The 21805-nt window shown below is 30.8% G+C and overlaps 2 protein-coding genes across 9 annotated transcripts in view; one reads left to right on the top strand and one right to left on the bottom strand.

Moving 5' to 3' along the window:
• The window catches only part of LOC143058219 (mitogen-activated protein kinase kinase kinase 13-like), an 81742-nt gene extending 74256 nt beyond the window's left edge, over window positions 1-7486 (top strand). For all 8 annotated transcript variants that reach the window (XM_076231681.1, XM_076231684.1, XM_076231682.1 and 5 more), the window contains one exon: window positions 1026-7486. In XM_076231681.1, coding sequence (XP_076087796.1) covers window positions 1026-1124 — 99 coding nt within the window. In that variant the 3' untranslated portion in view covers window positions 1125-7486. The remainder of the gene's footprint in view (window positions 1-1025) is intronic.
• Window positions 1-21805, bottom strand: part of LOC143058220 (uncharacterized) — a 322046-nt gene that overhangs the window by 211195 nt on the left and 89046 nt on the right. The gene's annotated exons all lie outside the window — the stretch shown is intronic.

Here is a 21805-nt window from a genome sequence, read left to right as displayed (position 1 = left end):
TAAGAAACCTCAAATTAAAAAAAATCATGCATATGTTTTTTATAACTAAATGGATAGTTTTCATTATACAACTATGTACATATACTTTTTTCTGAGGAAGATTCTTTAATTTGTCCACATTTAGAAGAAGTTTACTTATTTTTAATTGCTTGCTTCCAGGAAGCAATTTGCTGACATATTTTCCGTATGCATAGTGACCTGAGCGTAACCCTTCTCGTAAAAATCCGGTGATCGCAATACGCATGGATCTGTCATTAAAATAATCAATTATCTGATTGTACATGTTAAACATGTGCTCAATACCCATGCTTTTTGTTATGTGTTTACTATAAGGTAACAATCGGTAAACTTCGGCTTTAAAACACAGCATTTAATGAGCAGCCATATTTGTTAAATCATAACAGACAGAGAGAAAAAAAAATTGACGATTATACGATATATTTGCGTAAAAAATGACAAAATGTGCACAGAGTTCTAAGTTTATGATATATACATGCATTCGTTCAAGAATTGGATAAACATTATTTTTCACCACTCACTGGTTTTAATGACTTCAAAATGACAAAATCTCAATAAAAAATGCATGCAATAATTTCTGAATTTACAGTTATAGAATTGTTAAAAATAAAAGTAAAACAAGAAAGTAAAAGAAAATTGTGATAAGTACATGTATAAAATTTCAAAGATAAGGAGATGTGGTTTGATAACCATTGAGACAACTATCCACCAAAGTTCAAATGACGTTGATTCATTCAGTTATAGGTCACCATACAGTTCCAACTTTGAGAATAACATATACCTTAAGCTAAACTATAGTCAGAGGCTAAAACATGGAAAACAGTTCAATCAGAAAACAAGAAAACAAACTACCTAATTTATGACAATTCATTTTAAAAAAAATATATTAACCGATGACAACTACTGAATAACAGTCTCCTCATGTATGAAAAATGAATTAAAGTAAAGATTCTTTTTTGTTAACAAATTATCATGATATTCTTTAACACTAACTTTTTTTTTTACAGAATTCTGACTTGACGTCAGATTCGGATGAGTGTTCCGACATTACAGTCTCAACAACGGTCCATCGGCCAGCCAGACGAATGGAAGCTGAAGGATGGTGATGTTACCATGGTTACAGCTGTTAATGTTATTGTAACTGTTTTATAGAAGTGCTATAAATACATTTTTGTAGTTATTTATGGGCTTTAGAGGTCAAATTAAGGTCAAGAGAGATGTGAGAGAAGGATGAAATTTGTTGTTGTTTTGAACAGTTTATTATGTCTTCCTTACACTCACAACAAAATAATTTGAAAATTACATTCAAGGAATGTTAGAATGTTATGCTGAAAATTTAGGATTTTTTTTTTGAAAATAAAAAAAGAGAATAGCATTTTGAAGTAAAGGTTGTAAAATTATCTCATCATATTAATTTTAGCTGAGAACTGCTTGCACTATATAAATGTATTGTGTTTTATTTGATCATTGTTTCAAAAATTAAAGGATTTGACAAGGTTGATATTGATAGAAATTTTTATTAAGAGAGATTATTTAGTTTGGCTAAATTGAAATTGGAAATATTGTTTGGTAACATTGAAAAGTAATTTTGTTCAAACATTTTTTTTTTTCATAAGCAGAAATTAAAATAGCTGATACTAATAACAAAACCAAATTAAAAATGAAAATTGCAAACATATGAAAATATAATTTCAAGTACTTAAATTTTAGAGGCATGTCTACAAATTTTCAATAAAATTTAATTGAAACAGTCTGCTAATCATCAATTAGGCTTCAGTGTTACTGTAAAACAATATATCGCAGTTGGGAAAATTACAGGGAGAACTTTATTTTGAAATTTTATTGAAGAGTTCAAGTAGGGTAGATAACTATTGTGCAATTCCATGTTTGAATGAATGCTCAAGTATATGTACAGGTTCATATTATTTCTTAATATGAGAAGAATTTATTCCATTTTTAAAAAATGCATTTCTATTTATATGTATATTTTACATTGTATTGGACCAAATATTGTTACAGATAGTTGAAAAATACCAACAATACTTGTTTATTATTAATATCAATTATACATTCCTACAGGTTTTAACACTTTAAAACATTCAATTAAAAATATGAAATTTTCAAGTTTTTTCCTTGCAAAAGCTATTTAAGAAAATTTCATTCATCCAAATGAAAATTTGCTGAGATGGTACCTGAATTTTAAACCAAATAAAAATCTGATTGAACATGGATCAGAATGTCTCTTATATAAAATCCTAAAGAAATTTGATTGGAAATGGAATAGAATGTCTCTAATTTTGAATTTGTAATAAATTTTGATGGTATTTTTTAACTCAGTGTTACATACATTTAGATTCTAGTCTTGCATGAAAGTTACAGTCATATCATTTATTAAGTCAAATGGCATTTTGAAAATATAACTGCTACATTTACTACCCTTGCTTGATACATGTTAACCCCGAAAAAAACTGACATTCTATTTTGAGTGTGCTTTATTTGATACAACCTGTTCAACTAACTTTTTTTTTTTTGGTGTGTTTTTGCTTGATACAACCCATAACATCTGACATTTAAGGATGTTTGCTTGTCATGTTTTGGAATTTTTGTCAGATTTTCGAAATCCTCCGGTTTTATCCATTTGAATGCCGTAAAAATTTTTGCCCATGACCCCCGATTTTTCTTTTTATAAATCTTTTACATGTATTATTATAAGCCATATGTAATAGTTTTATAGAATTTTATTTATTTTTTCATAGTTTTTGAGAACTTTAAGTGGTCAATGATAAAGCAATAAAAAATCAAGATTGAACATTTTCCCGCTAAAATTCCAATGGCTATTATCTCGTAAACAAGCACATTGACCCCTATATATTTTTTTCTTTTTTTATTCCTCAATTAATCCCCTATCAATTTATACTAGTTTTATGGAAAGTTATTTAGTTTGATACTGAGCAGCGAACTTCCTTAATTATGGGTGTGCTTTGCTTAATACACCACCCCCCTTTTGCAACTGAATTTCATTTGTTTCATGTAATTTATACACCCCTTTTTAGTCGACTTTAAATTTATGAGACGATCCCTTTTCATTGCATTTTTATGTTTTTGTGAAATTTCAAGAAAAGAAAGTTATTCAATTATATTGTTTGTGTTTGAGTGTTTTTCAATAATTATTTTAGGACATAATTGAAAAATTTCTAGAAATATTTAGAAATTGCAGTCTGTGGACAAAAAAGGATAACAAAATTTATCAAAATGTCCCAACTGCAATATATTTCTTGGAATATTTATGATTATGTCCTTGTTAGCGGTTGCAGGATGAAGGTTGTGAAGATTTTTATTGAAATGTTGGTTTTCTTTTTAAAATACGGAATTATTATAAATGTTATGTATGGTTGATTTGGAATGTTTAAATAGACATCAGAAAAGAAATGGTTTTTTTTTTCAAATACATGTACATTTATGCAAGCCAGGATAGCAGTTTTCTCCTATATGTTCCCTTTTGTTAATCAAGACGGAAAACAAAGCAGACAATTTCTGTTTTACTACGTTGCCTTTAAATATGTGAGACCACCAAGCATAATTTTTGTGATATTCAATCAGGGTGTACTTAACTGACTATTAGTTTTATCCTCCTTGTCTTTGAATATTTTAGACAGACAAACAGATTTTTTCATTTGGCCCACCTATTTTCAGTAAGTTAGAACTAAGACGAAAGTACACTTTTTTACAGAATAAAAAGCACTGTTTCTTCTATGTACAGTTAACAGACTGTACAAGGCCTGAATATGCGGTCAAGGTTGTTAACTCTTTCCTATTATCCCCCCTTTTTCTGATATATTTTATTTTCCAATTGAAATTGAAATACTGAGCTTGCAAACATGTCCGTAAAAAAACAAGCATGTATTTTTACATAGCCTTGGCAGAAATATTTACAAATGACAAATAATTGTTGTGATTTGCCAAATTGTGAAAAAAAAATTATTGTTACATGGTATATAATACAAGCAAAATGCAATATGTTGGTTAAATTTTTCAAAAAAGTTAAATTTTATTATAATTTTAAAATGTTAAATTTGATATGTAGTGAGAATGAAATAGAGGATTGTTCACATTTGTTCTTTCATTGTACAATGCAATGTTTATTTTATTGATCAATACCCTTAATTTTGGCTAATTTAATTCTGTCATTCTGATAGAAATCTTTTCATATTTTACAGTGACAAAAATTCAAATTGAGTTTGCAAAGCTTTTGATGATATAGAGTTGAAAAGTTTTATTTGAAAATACCTACGAAGAAAAAGTATAAATATTCATACTAAAATAGTATATGCTTATGAATATATATAGTATTGAACCCATGACCGTCTACACTCATGACTAACATGCTGTAATGATATCACCACAAATGGTCTCTATAAAAGAGCTATCACAAGGGAGACAACTTAACATATATTTGTTGACAGGAATGATGTGAAAAGATTTGTAAACAGTATAAGAGTAAAATTTTAGGTCATGTGACTATGGAAGCATATTAGCCTTTTAGAATTTTGTTATTATTGTTTAATGGTTTTGTCTTCAATATCATAAAGTTTACTTTTGATTTGTTAGTTAATTTATTTTGTAGATTTTATTTTTACCAACAAACAATCCTTACTTTACAATTTTTAACCTATTTAATGTTATTTATTAAATGTTGATTGATTATTATTTGTACTGTACTTAATTTCATGGATTTCTGGGGAAATGGTTTAATAAGGATGATTTTAACCCACAATATCAAAAATCTAGGAAAAATTAATATTTACTCAATCAACATTTACAAAAATGGAACCTATAATTCAATTAATTCCCATCAGTTTAAAGTGTCAAACTTTTTTAGGCTAACAAAAAATTAAGAAAAACAAAATACGTATTTGGAAGGTTTTATTTTAGATTAGAACTATAAAAGGAAAGAAAATTGGGAAATCATCTCTCTAAAGAGGGGGGATAGGACCTTTATCGGGACTCCGAGATCGGGTGTTTTTAAGCTCGGGATTTCGGGATTGACCCTTTCAGGATCCGGGAATTCTTTTTTTCGGATTTCGGGACGTCGGGATTTACTTTATTTAAATTCGGGATTTTGGGATTTCATGTTTTTAAGCTCGGGATTTCGGGATCAGGACCCCTCCTATCCCCCCTCTTTAAAGATTTAGGTATGTTTTTCCTATGAAAGTTTTATAAGGTTTGGAACTTTGAATTTGGCAGTTTATTTGATAAATACCTACAAGGTTTTCAGTTCCTCTCCTTTTCCCCCTAAATGTTGTAAGGTAAGGTTTGTTGCATTAACCCCATTGATCTCTTTACCTTATTTTAGTCCTTAAAAATCTGTGATGATGAAATTTTTATTTCACTGCTGATATTGAGTTTTATAGTCTTATTTTACAACATTGTGTTTTGTTATTTGACTAAATGTTTTGTTTGTAGACATTTTCTGTTGATGTATGTAAGCAGTATGCAAGCCATTTGACCAAGAAACATAACATTTCTTTTTGCTTCGGTCTGATGAGCTAAAAATTTAGAATTTTCTAAACTATTTGTGACCCCTGCTAATTTTAGTAAGACTTTGCATTGCTTATTGTTTTACCGTAATATTTCTCAATATTTGAACATAAAAGCATCTCAAAACCACTTCTATGAATTATTTTAAACGCCTGTTATTTCTAACATATTTTCAAGACGGATAAACATCTTTTTCCTTCCACAAATTAAAATTTTTCAATGCTGACATCTCATAAAACCAACCATAAGAATACATGATTCTTCTTTTTGTTGTTTTATAATTTTCTAAATTGAAATTAAAAAAAAATCCAGGAAAATGCTGATATTTTTTATTTCACCAGTGAAAATCCTTAATAGTGAATATCAATGTAAAAATATCAGTTTTCATTTGTTTTTAATGAATTTAGTAAAAGTGAGTGCTGTATTCTTTCTCAAATGTTCTTTCTTTTTTTTATCAAGTCACATTTTGTTGAAACTGAAAACTATTGACAAACATTAATAGTTTATATGGTATCTTTAGTGAGTCGTAGATTGATCTTATTTTACTGTCAAATCGGATAGTTTTGTCTGTCCAATAAGTCAGCATGCTTTTTTTCTATGATATTATTATATGCTGACTTGTTTGACAGACAATGCTAAAAATCTTCTGATTACTTAATTGTAAAAAAAGAATGGCAGATATTAGATATTTGATCATGAAAAATGGGTAAAGTTTGAGTACTATACATTTAGACCTACAGCCGAGGTTGCATACATTACCATTTGCCATTTCAGAATCTAATGCATTTTGGGTAATATTTTCAAACCTGTACATCAAAACACTGTGATTGGCTAATGTTCAACCAATGAAATTCCATATTATTTTCATTCTGGTGCACAAACAATTACCCACAATCCTTGAGATTCTGAAATGGCGAATTGAAGTAGAAGAATTTTAAGATTTTTTGTTGTGATTATATAAGTTATGAATGAGATATTGGTTTGTCATTTGATAATAATTATGATCTTGTTGAGAATTTATCCAATGTTAATTGTTTTTTGAAGATATATCATTATATGTCATTTATTATTGTTGGTTATGTTTAGTAATCATGTCATGCTTGAGTTGTTTTACCCAGAATTCCCTTTGAAAAAAAGTCAGCTGAATAGATTTTTCTCAGTTTTCTGCTTTTAAGATTGACAAGAACTGGGACCTTTGATCAAGTTAGTTTTAAACCAAAATAAGTCCTAGTCTCATTCCATATTAGGCTTAAGTCATTTATTCAAGTACTAGAGGCAACAGAATGCTAAACATTTAAGAAAAAGAAAAATTAATAAAAAAAAACAGGGGTGCTCAGGAACAGCGATTATTTTCTGCTTTTATAGTGACATCTGTCGTGTTGATCTTTGCAAGCTAAAATCACACAATAAAATTAAGATTTCGCTAGACAAATATATACAATTTTTACGAATGCTTGTAAATAAAAGAAGAGCCTGAAGACTCTTAATAAAACAATTTAATATACTAAGGAAAAAGATGTTCTTATAGCCTCATGATCATGTCTTTATAATTTTTTGAAACTTTAATAAAATAGCATTTAAAGGATTACAATGAAGTAATTCTTTGCTATTCTTAAAGTGCAGAAAACTGGGAAAACTTCTGTCTTGCAAAACCTGCTTTTTCGATTGTCTTATATCAATGTTTTGTTTGATTTCCATAATCATAATCATGCTTTTACATATCATTGATTTCAAATTTTACAGATATACCTCGGAAATTTTTTATGTTATTTGTCAACAATTTTAAAACTTTTTTTCTTATTTATTTTAAAGTCTGTGTACATTCCACAGGATTTTGTTTATTGTTTGTAAATAAGGATTATAAGGAAACATTGGATATGCAAGAAAAAACTATTGTTGTGCAGTGCAAATAAATAAATAAAAAACTGAATGTATTGGTGTTTTTTATTTAGGAGGATTTGGTTAAATATCCATCCACTCAGTCAAAACCCTTACTGTATGGTGCTGGTTTGATAGTTTTTAATTCTCCTCTGACAGTATCACTTCTTTTGAGATACACAAAACATTATCTATGAACATTTCATGACATTAATCAATGAAATATATGCTCAGAAAATTAAGTTACAAAACTATATAGTTTAAACCATAACAATAATATCATTAATTGTTAAATAGAATTAAAAATTGGAGTTGTCTTTCTTTTCCAAATTTTAGATATATCAATAATTAATTAATTCATTTGCTATGCATGTGTAATTTTGAATACCATTTGAAATCTTTACTTTGAAGTGCTTATTTGTCCTACATTACTTCTACAGAGAAGCCATAATAGTAACAATTTTGTTATTTTATCAATTTTTTGCATGCACATTTATATTGAAATTGTTCGAAAATGGACACAAATGCTATATTAATACATTTAGAGAAAAATGTTTAAAGAAATTTATTGTCATGGACAAAACAGAAAATAATTTAGGCATTCTCCAAAAATTTCTATTAATCACCAATTCGATTATAGTCTTTTCAAGTGATGTTTAGAAATTGTCCAGTTTTTACATTGTCCATAAGGATAACGCTATAACACAAGAGCTAATTAACAATTGTATGATTAGATCTTGATAAAGTTCAATATCAACTGAATAGGTACAGAATGTAGGTTTACACATACACGTGGCCACAGAGGCAGATGACTATGAATTGTTCAGCTGAAGTGAACACTCGCTTGCCAACACTGAGTTCGAACCCCGCTTGTGGATTCAATACCCATCTTAATTGACTAGATTGCTATTTTTCTGGCGTAGATCATTTGTTACTATAAGCTTCATCCACAAACAACAACTCGCTGACATGAGACAGTCTCAGTGGTGAAAGTGGTCATTATAGTGATTGCTTATATTATACAAATAATTTAATTTGTGGTCCTAGGACATTAAACAATTGTTTAAAAAAACTCCCAGGGATTGCACCGTGCCGGTAGATGTTGCAACACTGCATATCGAAGAAAATATTCAAGTTGGGAATACCGCATATTTAAATAAACATTTAGGTTACCTTTACTGAATCTTTAGGTGAAGATTCAAGCACAGTTGGAGATAACATTATCAAATATCCATAAAAATGAAATCCAATTACTCCACAAAAAAGGTTAACCTTTTGCTCATAGAAACAGACCTTGCCGCATAAACTATACGTTGATCAATGAACCATGAAAAGAATTTCATTGTCAGATAATACCTTCCGAAATATCATGTACACCTTACAATCCATTTATACGCAAAATATAGTTGATATATCACATGTTACCAGATAAACGGAAAATAAACTATTAACACATAAATATGTTTCCCCTATCAACATAAAATTCATACGAAAGGCATTTAAAAGACCCATTGGTGGTCTTTGGCTGTTATCTGCTCTATGATCGGGTTGTTGTCTCTTTGACATATTCTCCATTTCCATTCACAATTTTAATAACAATTTTGAATTCTTGTCTTTAATTTTTACTTATGTACTTTAAAATCTGTCTTTATGCCATTGTGTGTTTCTTTGTCGAAATAATTATTTGTTTTCGTGTTGATTCAGATTATATTATAATCATGTGTGCTCTACCCCCATTTTTGACATGTTTACCTATTATGTCCATTTGTTTTGCTCACACATTGTTGTCAATATCTGAGACTACTATAACACATATGTGTTATAGTAGTCTCAGTCAATATGATGGAATCTAATGTGACTATATGAGTACACAATATGGGAGTGTTAGTTATGAAGACAAACGACTGAGATCAACACTGCATAAGTTTTACGGGCATCATCAAGAATTTGTTGACTGATATTATGCGGTTCGACTCATTAGCGACTATATTTTGTGACGTTTACAAAGTAATTGTCTGCTCTTTAAATTTACAGATTGATTGTGACGTTTTGAATAAATATTCACTCGACGGGTGACATGCATATCAGGGTGGCTTACCCTGTCCATACCGCACCCGGTCTCTTTTATAGAGTACCTTTGTGTGTATCTTCTTATCAATTTACGCGATTTGAACATCGGCAAACTACAGTTGCTTCTATTTCAGTCGGTAAAAAAATAATGCGTGTCTCGTAACTCCATGAGAGACAGAGATTCAGTATAACATATGTATAACACATGTTTTCAATAATTTTGTGACTGAACTATCTAACATATTAGGGAAAGCAAGTTATCAATATAATTATCAAGGTACAAGGATTATAATTCAATATGCCATACGTGTGTTTTGTCTACATAAGACTCATCAGTGACGCTCAGATCAAAATAGTTATAAAGCCAAACAAGTAAAAAGTTGAAGAGCATTGAGGACCCAAAATTCCAAAAAGTTGTGCCAAATAAGTTTAAGGTAATCTATTCCTGGGATAGGAAATCCTTAGTTTTTCGAACACTCTTTCATAACAGGAAATTTATAAAAATGACCATATAATTGATATTCATGTCAACACCGAAGTGCTGACTACTGGGTTGGTGATACCCTCGGGGACGAAACGTCCACCAGCAGGGGCATCGACCCAGTGGTGTAAATAGTTATCAAAGATACCAGGATTATAATTAAATACGCCAGACGTGCGTTTCGTCTTCATAAAACTCATCAGTGACGTCCAGATCAAAATAGTTATAAAGTGATATATCAGCAATAAAATCATATCAAAATTCTCTTAAACATAATATCTCTATAGAAAATCTTTATAAAGTTCATGGACCAATTCTACCAAATAATATATATTTTTTTTGTCAAATAAAGGGTCAAAAGATATGTATAATGTTTTCTTAGAAAAAAAGTAGTACAAGGCCTAGTTGTGAAGATAAATAATCTCTAAGATTAAATAAAAAAATTTGATTGGAAAAAAGTGCATAATATGTCTTTCTACACCACAAAAAGCTCTAAACTTCATTGGTTCCAGTACAGAATAGTGCACAGACGAGAATCATAGGCACAAATGAATTTTTATTTAAAATTAAGATAAAACAGTCAGATAAATGTACTTTCTGTAATGAAGCTATTGAAGATATTGAGCACATATTTTGGACATGCCATAAAATTTCAGATTTATGGATTGAACTTGGTGATTGGATTTCTAACCAAACACAAATATTGATTCCATTTAATATAGACATTACTTTAATTGGAAATTTAGGGAACAACGGAAATAATATGATAAAAAACTTAATAATACTCCTGACAAAATTCTATATTTACAGAACAAAACTCTGTGAAAATAAGGTAAATTTTACAGGAGTTAAAAACTACCTTAAAGAATCTCTGGCACTAGAAAAGAATTTATTTTTTAAAAGAAAACCTTTTCATATGGCCAATATCTGCTGGGATCCCTGGCTTCCAATTTTAGAAGACTAGGTTGATTATCATTATATACCTGAACTTTTTTTATGTACATTTCTTTCCTTATCCACATCACCACCTATGTAATGATTTGATACTGTTATATGTTGGTTTATATATATGCTTGATGTTTTTGTCCATGTTTATAACTACATGTATGTTCCTCTAAGTTTTTGCCTGTACGCAAATATTTGAATAAATAAATCCTGCAAGCTATAATATGAATGCTGTAAGTAAAATATATTTATTATTTTTTTTTTTTTTTTTTTTTTTATTTTTGCTTTTTCCAAAATTCCAAATTTCTGTGATTTTTATTTATTCAATCGTTATTTTTTTTTTTTTTTTTTTTTTATCTATTCAGATTTATTGATCATTCTATATTGATAATGTTTTAGTTGGATATATTATAATTTGCAATGATTTATAAATGCATATATTACAGTTAAATAAACTAACAAATACTAACCAAATTAACTATATGCTACTAACGGTTAACGAGGCCGGGATAAGGTACCGGTATTTGATGTATCCACTAACAAATGTCAAACTATCAATAAAGTATGATCAAATTAAAAAAAAAAAAAAAAAAAAAAAAAAAAATAAAGTGACATTTCATTAATGATGAAAAGTTCTACCAAAAATCTTTCAAAAGCATTTGGTACAATGACTCATAATTTGGCCCTCAAAATCTGATTTTCCTTTTAGTACGAAAATGTGTTGAGTTTGATGAAAACCTACGCTTAAATGTCATATAGTTTTAAAGCTAAAAATATTTTTACCAGTTATGTCATTAGTGACATATTTGTGACCTCATAATGTAGGTGAATTTCGTAAAATCATGCAATTTTTGCAAATATAACAGTGATGCCACTCTTCGTCCAAATCATTGTTGCTTAAATATTCTTTATAATTTAATTTTACTCTTTACTTTCAATTAAAATATTAATTGGCGATTGGTGCCACATAAAAAATCATGGAGTAAGGTTGTAGCAGTTGAATATATCTAAAATATCTAAGAAAATGGACGAAAATAAAAAAAATCCAAGTTTAGACTTGTATCTATTTAAATATGAAGCAGAAATACTTTTTCTTTTTATATTGTCAAATATAATTAATGAAAAAAATGATGGTATAGGTATTCTATTTAGTCCTTCCTGTACCTCGGTAAATGTGATGAATATTTTCAACTCTACTCCTCGACGTAGACGCAGTCATGTTCATCGTTATTATACATCACCTACTCTGCATGGTGTCTCTATTAACGACTTGCTCCCATTTATACAAAAGCCGTTAAGTATTCATCACAATCGCATGAAACTTTATTCATCACCCCTTTCAAAACTTCATTCTCTGTTTAATTTATGTTTGGAAACCACTGTTACAAACCGTCATTCAAACCAATACACATTCACAGCTATAATTTCGGATATTGCAAGTCACAGACTTTTCAAACCAGGCCGCACTGGGAAAGATGATAAAGAGAAAAGATCTTTTCTTAAACTTTCCTTTGCCAACAAAGGTCTCGATGGCGTCAACTTAGGCAATATCCTTTATCATAAATTAGTTCAATCGAAAATACCAATCATTTCTTATACCTATACCAAACCTATTATAACTAAAATGTTCAATTACAAACACGTTGTGCAGGATCTCAATATTGACGACTTCAAGTCTAAACCTCCCGATTGCACTTGCGCTAGTTCCCAATTCACATATAATCCGGCTGGTCACGTTAATATCGGTGACCTCAACATCGTAAATAACACTTCCCTGCGAAATGTGTTATCGAAAGGTCCGAAATATCGTGAGCCTAAATCCATCAATTGTAAATACAACTTTGAAATGTTGATGGATTAAGTCGAGGATTATGCCAGGCAATGGGATAAGCGTGAAAAGGAAAACGTAGACACTCTTTCCGAATGGATTAAGGCGATAAGGTCGTTGATACAAATCAGAATTAAGAAACGGAATGGGTCTATCAATGCCCATGCTACGTCAATCTTTAAAGACCCAAGTGTTGCAAAACACTTATCCTACATCCATTACAAATATGGTGTTGTCCCCTCAGATAAAGCCTAAAACAACATCGCTTTTGTGTGTAAAACTCATTACATTAACTGCTTGATAAACAAACAAATTAGGTATTGACAATTCACTTGGTAACTCAACATATACACTCACGACACTTACCAAAGAAGAAATCCTGGCTAATCATAAGTCTGTTCTATGTTCCTTTTGAATTTCAACAAAAGATGAAGAACTGGATCTTACATCACTGTATTGGATACCTAAACTACATAAGTGTCCTTACAAACAACGGTATATTGCTAGGTCTTCCAAGAGCGCCATGAAACCTCTTTCTAAATTATCGACATCTATTTTATCAGCAATCAAAGAGGGGCTTCAAAGTTCTTTTGAAACTGCCTATTCTAGAGGTGGCGTGAATCAGATGTAGATACTTAAAAATTCCAAAGATCTTTTAGAGTACATACAATCTAACTCTCTTTAATCTTGCAATAGTATTAAAACATGACTTTTCTACACTTTACACAAGTTTTCCACATTCCAAACTAAAAGACAAATTTAAAGGGTTGGCATTGCTTTGTTTCAAAAGAAAATAATGGCCAACGTAGATACAAGTACAATGTATCTTGTCTTAAGAAGGGATAATCCTACTTTGTAAAGAATCATTCTAATTCAAACAAAATATTCTCTGAAACTGACATTATCAAGCTGCTTGATTTTTTCATTGACAACATTTTTCTTGTCGACTTGTTTCTTTATTATAATGAGGCTGACGTCATACAGGAACTTCTTAGGGAGAAAGATAAGAAGTTACCAATATCCATTAATTCTACTTTCCGCTATTTAGATGACGTTCTTTCACTAAATAATTCAAAACTTTGTGACTATGTTGAACACATATATCCTATCCCATCGAACTAGAGATAAAGGATACAAGAGATACAGTTAAGTCAGCCTCATATCTTGACTTACATTTAGAAATTGACAAATTTCCAATTGTGAACTTTCCATTTCTAAGTAGCAAACATTCCAGCCGCACCTTCATACGGGGTATATAGCTCCCAAATGATACAATATTCCCGTGCTTGCATTTCCTATCATGATTTTCTTGATAGAGGGTTGCTGTTACAAGGAAGCTATTTAACCATTACCAAATGGTGAAGTTGAAATCATCCATTCGTAAATTTTACGGACGCCACCACGAGTTGGTTGACCACCGTTATGGAATAACCGTTTCACAAATGATATCGGATATGCTCCTTACGTCGTAACTACAATCCCTTTCCTTGTCATGAATGTGACCTACCGAATAAAACCATTTACCGGATTTGTTATAACATGAGTAACACGACAGGTACCACATGTGGAGCAGGATCTGCTGACACTTCCGGTGCACCTGATATCACCCCTAATTTGGTGGGGTTCGTGTTTCTTATTCTTTAGTTTTCTATGTTGTGTCATGTGTTCTATTGTTTGTCTGTTTTTCTTTCATTTTTAGCCAGGCGTTGTCAGTTTATTTTCGATTTAAGAGTTTGACTGTCCCTCTGGTATCTTTTGTACCTCCTTTGAAGCAATACATAAACATTATATTAACATTGAGTTAATAATGTTTGCAGGTTGTTTTTACATTTTTGGTTGCAGTGTTCCAAACATTGTCAATAATGTAAAGTTATTTTAATCGATTGTCAATGACGAGTCCTATACAGACGGAACACACGTCTTGAGCACGGCATTGTTATACACATATCCTCAGTGATTGATATAATCTTGCATCCAGTTCATGTTAAGTTATGGGCATAGAAAACAGCATATTTGCAGGCTAATCTCAAATTACACCACTAGCAAGGCTTTCTTTCCCTTAAGGAATAGTATTCCCAATACTCAAAACAAAAATATCTTCAACACTTTTATTAAATATTATTCCTTAATTACTTTACAACGCACTAAACATTTCAAGATACATGTACACAGTTCTTTATAAATAGTTTCATTTTCAATAAATTCTGATGAATTTGACCACATACAAACTTTTAAAAGTTAAAAAAGTATCATTAAGGCAATGAACTCATATCAAAATGAACATTGTCATTATTTGAATAACATCTTCAGCATGTGGAAAGCTTGTTGTAAGCAAAGGGACTTCACCTCCAAGTGTAAACTATGCTGGCTTGTCTCTTTCTTTACTGTTGTTGAATCAAACACGCTCTTTACTTTTTTATCAGGAACATTGACAATTGTATTTCCAATTGATTCTTCACAACTTTGCTGAAAATATATTAACCAATAACAACTTGTTTATTTGTTCTTAAGACAGCATTAGTCACACTTTGAAAATGAAAAATCCCTTGGCTTACAATCCACGTGGAAAACCACTAGGGAATCAGTGTCCCTCGAACTGTAGACAAAGAAATTTAATTTAAAAATTTAACCATACATAAAATGTTAGTATACAATTGTACTAAGTATACAAAATCATTCAATAAATAAAACAAAACAAAAATACTGCAACCAATATTTAATCTCCCAAGACAAACAGATTTTTGTGACATATTTCAACACCTCAATGAAATTAAATACACATCCAATAGTAAACATCATAAAATTACGGACAAATTATTAGAATTACTTTTAAATAGGTTCATTTGAACATAAAGCTGCTTCCATCACAGATTTTTTTTAGTACCCTATTGGCATCTTCTGTCTTTATCAATACAGACAAACAAAATTTAGTGTTATATCCATATTTACCATTCATTTTTTTTTATAATTATTTTCCTATTTTCTGAATCCAAAACATTACTTAAATTGCAATTTGTTCTCACCAGATTCTGATCAGAAAAAATCCTTTCCTTTTAGGTTGTTCGATCGAACTCATTGACATGAATCATCATGCAATATCATATTGCTTCTCCTTCGTTCATCAGCCTGTCAAAGCTGTAGGTAACACCATCTGAAAACAAAACCATTCTATTCAGTTCTATGTACAAATCAAACAGACCGCTGAACGCGGACCTCGATGAAGACACCTTATATTTCAATACACATCACTCCGGTAAACAACATTGATATGAAGTGACATGTCACACTAAATTATTCCACTTTCTCAATATTTCTATTCTTTTCTAACAAAGTCTTTAAAGAGCATTTTCTATCAGTATGTACTATGTAATAATCAATGAGAAGTCCTCAACACTCAAAAGTAACAAAAGAAACTATTTAACCTATAAACAATTTATTATTTTCCTTTCAAATACAGGTCTCCAAAATGTCCAGAGCCCCCACTTCCACATAAAATATCATATAGCGATAGTACTTTGCCCTGCGTTTAACCGGCGCACGGCATAACAAATATCTTACCACCTGAATTGATAATAACTACCCCAGGTCTAAATCCCAAAACATTTTGCCACCAAGGTCAAACATTACCATCTAGTTCTATCAAGAAGTAACCAAGGCGAATATAAATGACCACCAAGGTCTTGAAGCCCCCAAGGCTAGTATTTTTAATTTAATGTTGCCACCAAGGCAAATGTAAAAAATTATAAAAAGGACCACCTAGGTCTATTGCCACCAAGGCATATATAAATGATCACCTAGGTCTATTGCCCCCAAGACATATATAAATAACCACCTAGGTATATTGCCACCAAGGCATATATAAATGACCACCAAGGTCTTAAAGCCACAAAGGCTATATTCCCACCAAGGCAAATGTAAGTAAAAGTTAAAGAATATAGTTACTTTGCCGACAACACGTGGAGCACGACCTTCCCACAGCTTGGATATTGAAAGAATGAGGATGTATCACATGTACTTCCGCAAAAGATATCAACCAATGAGGTTAACCTTGTATCTTTGATAATATTTTATACATGCTACATTCAATAGGTCGTTACTGTAGCTGGTTAGCTTGTCTTAGCTACGATGATATGAAATAGTATAGACGCGGTTCGTTTATGTAAATTTACTGTTCATGAAATGTTAAAACATTAGAAACACTGATGTTTAACCGATAAGCATATTTGCGATTAGTCAGATTTGGCACAAGCTTTTGGAATTCGGTGTTCAATGTTCTTACTCTAAGCCTCGTTTATGGTCATAAATTAACTGTTCTGTTTCGTTTATAGTAATATCACAAAAATACCGAATTCCAAGGAAAATTTAAAACTGAAAGTCCCTAATCAAATGGCAAATTCTAAAGCCAAAACACAACAAACGAATGGATAAAAACTGTCATATAACGGACACATGTGGAGCAGCACCTGAAATCACCCCCAGGTTTTGTTGGAGTTCGTGTTGTTGTTGTGCCCCTATATGTGACATTTTGTTCACGCATCTTACTTTGTCATTTAAATGGAATTTGATGCGACTGTCGTACAAGTGGGAGCTTTAGCGCTATAAAACCAGTTCAATCCACCATTTTCTACACTTAAAAATGCCTGTACCAAGTCAGGAATATGACAGTTGTTGTCTATTCGTTTGATGTGTCATTTGGTTTTGCCATGTAATTAGGGACTTCGATTAGGTTTTCCCCGGAGTTCAGTATTTTTGTGATTTTACTTTTTGTTACAGGCATTTTAATTTCTTATTTAATAAATGGGGGATTACACCTGGTTTTATAGATAGCGTGTTTCACTAAAGAATCTTATTGAAACGAAATGGACGTCTGGCCTTATAAATTATAAGCATGGTATGTTGATATATTTGATATATTTTTTACATGAAATGTTCTACTACTTTCGTCACGTAAATTTTTGCAGCATTACATGTAACTTCACAATAACTTTAAAATCCGGTTTTGTTTACAGATGAAATTGATGTTAATAATTTAGAAAGAGGTTTCGTAGAGCACATACGAGAACCAGTACTATAACGTTGTTTGTCATGACACTTATGAAGTTTAGGTATCAAATATTGTGATAAAAGACCAAGTAATAAAACGTTGTTTGTAAGGACACTTTTGTATTCGTAGTTTATGTCTCAAATACAGTAAAGGAGGAAGATACAGTCCTTTATCTTTGGTTGACATTCAAAGGAAAGGAAGATAGAACAGACCTTATATGATTATCCCGGATTTCTACCTTGATAAGTGTATTGGGGTATATTTTGAGTATCCAAATGAATTGTCATTATCTAATTCATTGATCAAGCAGTTTATGTAATGTGATATATTCCCACAAACAATGTTGTTTGGGGCTTTATCTCTGAGAACAACAACAAAATTTGTATGGAGGAAGGACGGGTGCTTTTAAAAATTTGGAACTTGAAAGAATGATGTAGCATGCGTATTCATAGACCTATTCAAGTTTATAAATTTGACTTGTGTCAATGACTTCACAGCCTACGTCCAGTCGGATGGAGTATTTAGGCCTTCTTCCTCGCGTATAATTAATTTCCTGGCACAATCCTTGACAAAATCCATCAGTATTTTGAAGTTTCCAAATGATGGTTTTAGGCTCGTGATATTTCAGGCCTATGGATAATACATTTCTCAGAGAAGTGTTATGGCAATGTTTAGGTCACCATTAATAAAGTGGCCATCCAGATTATAAATAAATGGAGAACAAGCATAGGTGCAATTAGGAGGTTGAGACAGGGATTAGGTTTCCAATCCTTACTGATACAACTATAACACAGAGATTGACAAGAGATATCATATCGAACCGCAACTTTGTGTTGAGGTCATCATAAGACACTTATTTGACAGAAGCAGATCGGAATCAGTTATGAAGTAGACAGTAATCATTATAATCGTAATCATCTTCATTGACCACAACGAAGATGAAAGCACATCATAAAATGACGTTTCGACATCATACAATGAAGTAAACCGAACCACATAACATAAGGTTATATGCACATAATATAATGACACAACCACATCATATAAAAATGTTTACACATAATATAAGGGAAAATGCACATCATATAAGTACATTTGCACATAATATAAGAATCTTTGCACATCATCTTAGTATATTTGCACATCATATAAGTATATTTGTACATCATAAAAGGATTTTGCACATCATATAAGTATATTTGCACATCGTATAAGGATCTTTTGACATCATATACTAGTACGTACATTTGCACATCATATAAGAATATTTGCACATCATATAAGTATGTTTGTACATCATATAATGATGTTTGCACATCATATAAGGATATTTGCACATCATATAATGAAAAGTGCACATCATATAAAGGAAAATGCACATCAAAAAATGAAAATGGTCATAACAAGACAGTTTTGGCGTTCCATAGTATATTCACTGTTGACTGCATTTTAACCAGGACATTTATCAAGAAAATTTACATTTAGTTGATTACTGTTTAGAAGAAAGGATACTACATTTGCGTAAAATGCGCATAACACGAACGAAATTTTTGCAAGTTTTTTTTTATCTGTGTAGGAGAGAGGATTCTACACCTACGCATTTTGGTTCATAAAAAGGACAAGTTTTTAGTCTGTTATATATTTTTAGTAGGTTGCTTAAACTTTTTAAATAGGATTTGCTACTTTGTATTTTATATTTGAGACTTCTATAACAGCTGTGGTTTAGTCCTAGCCTCAACTTTAATCAAGAAAATAAAAACCGCAGATGTAATGAAATTTAAAGGTTATTCACATCTTCAATATTTCCAATGCAGCTTGTAGGCGAATCACGTCATATTTTTGCATTATTTTAAGTGCATACGGTTTGGTTTTGTTTGCAAACATATTTCTAATCAGTTTTTAAATCAAAATGTAATAAGTAACGCGCAATATTCAACTAATCAGAATTTGATGTTTGAAATATTCATTTAATTCAAAATTCGATGAGTAAATAAACAGAAATTGGCAAATTTTACGCATTAGGTTTGAAAATTAACGGTAAATATGTTTATCATATATACACAACGATTTCAATCGTATTTTGATGACATCTTTAATGGCTACTTGAAAGAAAAATTATTTAATTTATATTTTTATGGCTCATGAAAAGACCATAATTTGGAGAAACTTTGACTTTTAAAAATTAAAACTGTTTTTAGTTATAGATATACAAAGTACACAAGACAAAAGTATATGCCGATTGCTTCACTGTCTCTTACTTACTAATCGATGACGCCACATGGAATTGACCAATCATCTGGGGGCATACATATGTTTCATTGTGCTGTCGTTCACGTACGCAAAATCCTCTTATAAACCTGTAAATTCGTTTCATTCTTATGAAATTATTTGAATGTGCATTGGAGGAGTACAATATCCAGGGGACAAATTAAACACAAAGTGAATACATTTTTTCTCATCATAGTTGTAAGTATATTTCGTTAAACATGATATAGTCAACAGCGCTGACCGCCCTGTATCATTCGGAGCAATTGTTCGCGCGCGCTTTCGTTTTTTCTTACAACTTACAACTCCCCTAAAAAAGGCGCCATGTGTCGCATAGGACGCTAGGTTTCGGTTTTTTAAAATATGCATAATTTAGAAACAAATAAAAAGTTGTCCATATTGATTTGATGAAATGTTCAAACCACAACAATTGCAAGAGTTTGAAATTTAACTGGTTTTGGTGTTCAAGAATAATTTAAAAACTACTTTCTTCCGGTTTGTGTGATATATATCAAGCCTATCAACAACCAAAAACTATACAGTTTGGAGGCAGCTCATACGCCAATGTAAATGAAACTAAATCGCCGCACTTGCTCATTTTTTTCAGAATAAAAAATATACCTTCATGTGCTACTTTTTGAGTAAAATGAGGTCCAAGTTTTATATATTTGCTCAAAATTCGGATTGTTGACGTATTTTTCATTTCGAAAGAAATACATAACTTTTTTGTTTTAAAAGATAAACACAAGCTGTTTTTTGTTAAATTATTTGTAAATTCTGTTTTATATAAATGTCCTTTAAATTTGTGCAATTTGTGTTTCAAATAACTCATATTTATCGAATCGTCACGAATGTAGTAAAAAACCGTCATTTTTTGCTGCATACTTATCAAATTTAAAAAATTTGCACTGTTTACGTTTTCATGAAAATTGGCACACATAATCTTCTTACGTAATGAAACCAAATGGCATTTTAAACCAGAGGGTTCCATGACCTCGTTTTTAAGTCAGATAAGTTTGAATGATACAGTCAGACATTTTTAATTTAATTTGTCAACGCTACCAATTATTTTGTTCAAAATTAAACATTATAAGGTATGGGTAAAATCTGCATTCATAATATATTTTTTTTTTGTGTCCTCTGCTCTAACAGAATATTTGTTTGAACTTTCATCAATTTGGAAAAAAACATAACCCTTCCGGCCATTGAAGAGAAAATTTAATGTTCGTTCTCTAGGTAAAGAACATTTGAAACGTTTTTTTTTTTCATTACGGAAATTTTCTTAATCGATATTCAATTCTAAAGAATATTTTAATATTTATCTCTAATGTGAAATTTTATTTATCTCTCTTCTTTTGTAATTTTGTGATTTCAAAAGCTTATTTCTCTATATATAAAGTCTGCTGTATACGTTTTTGGGAATATTTTGTGAGGAATTCAGACTTTTGTTTACACAAAACGATTTAAGTTGTGTTGTACGCTTTACAATGAAAATAAATAATCACTTAATATTCATTTCACGCTCCGTTCAGAGCGATACAAAAACTGTTAAAATAGATCTTATGGTGTACTGTTATACCACTGTCCCAGGTTAGGGGGAGAGTTGGGATCCCACTAACATGATTAACCCCGCCACATTATGTATGTATGTGCCTGTCCCAAGTCAGGATCCTGTAATTCAGTGGTTGTCGTTTGCTTATGTGTTACATATTTGTTTTTCGTTCATTTTTTTTTATAT

The sequence above is a fragment of the Mytilus galloprovincialis genome, chromosome 14 (assembly GCF_965363235.1).
Source record: "Mytilus galloprovincialis chromosome 14, xbMytGall1.hap1.1, whole genome shotgun sequence".
Lineage (NCBI taxonomy): Eukaryota > Metazoa > Mollusca > Bivalvia > Mytilida > Mytilidae > Mytilus > Mytilus galloprovincialis.
Note: the sequence above shows the minus strand (reverse complement) of the source record. Positions and strands in the feature narration are given on the sequence as shown.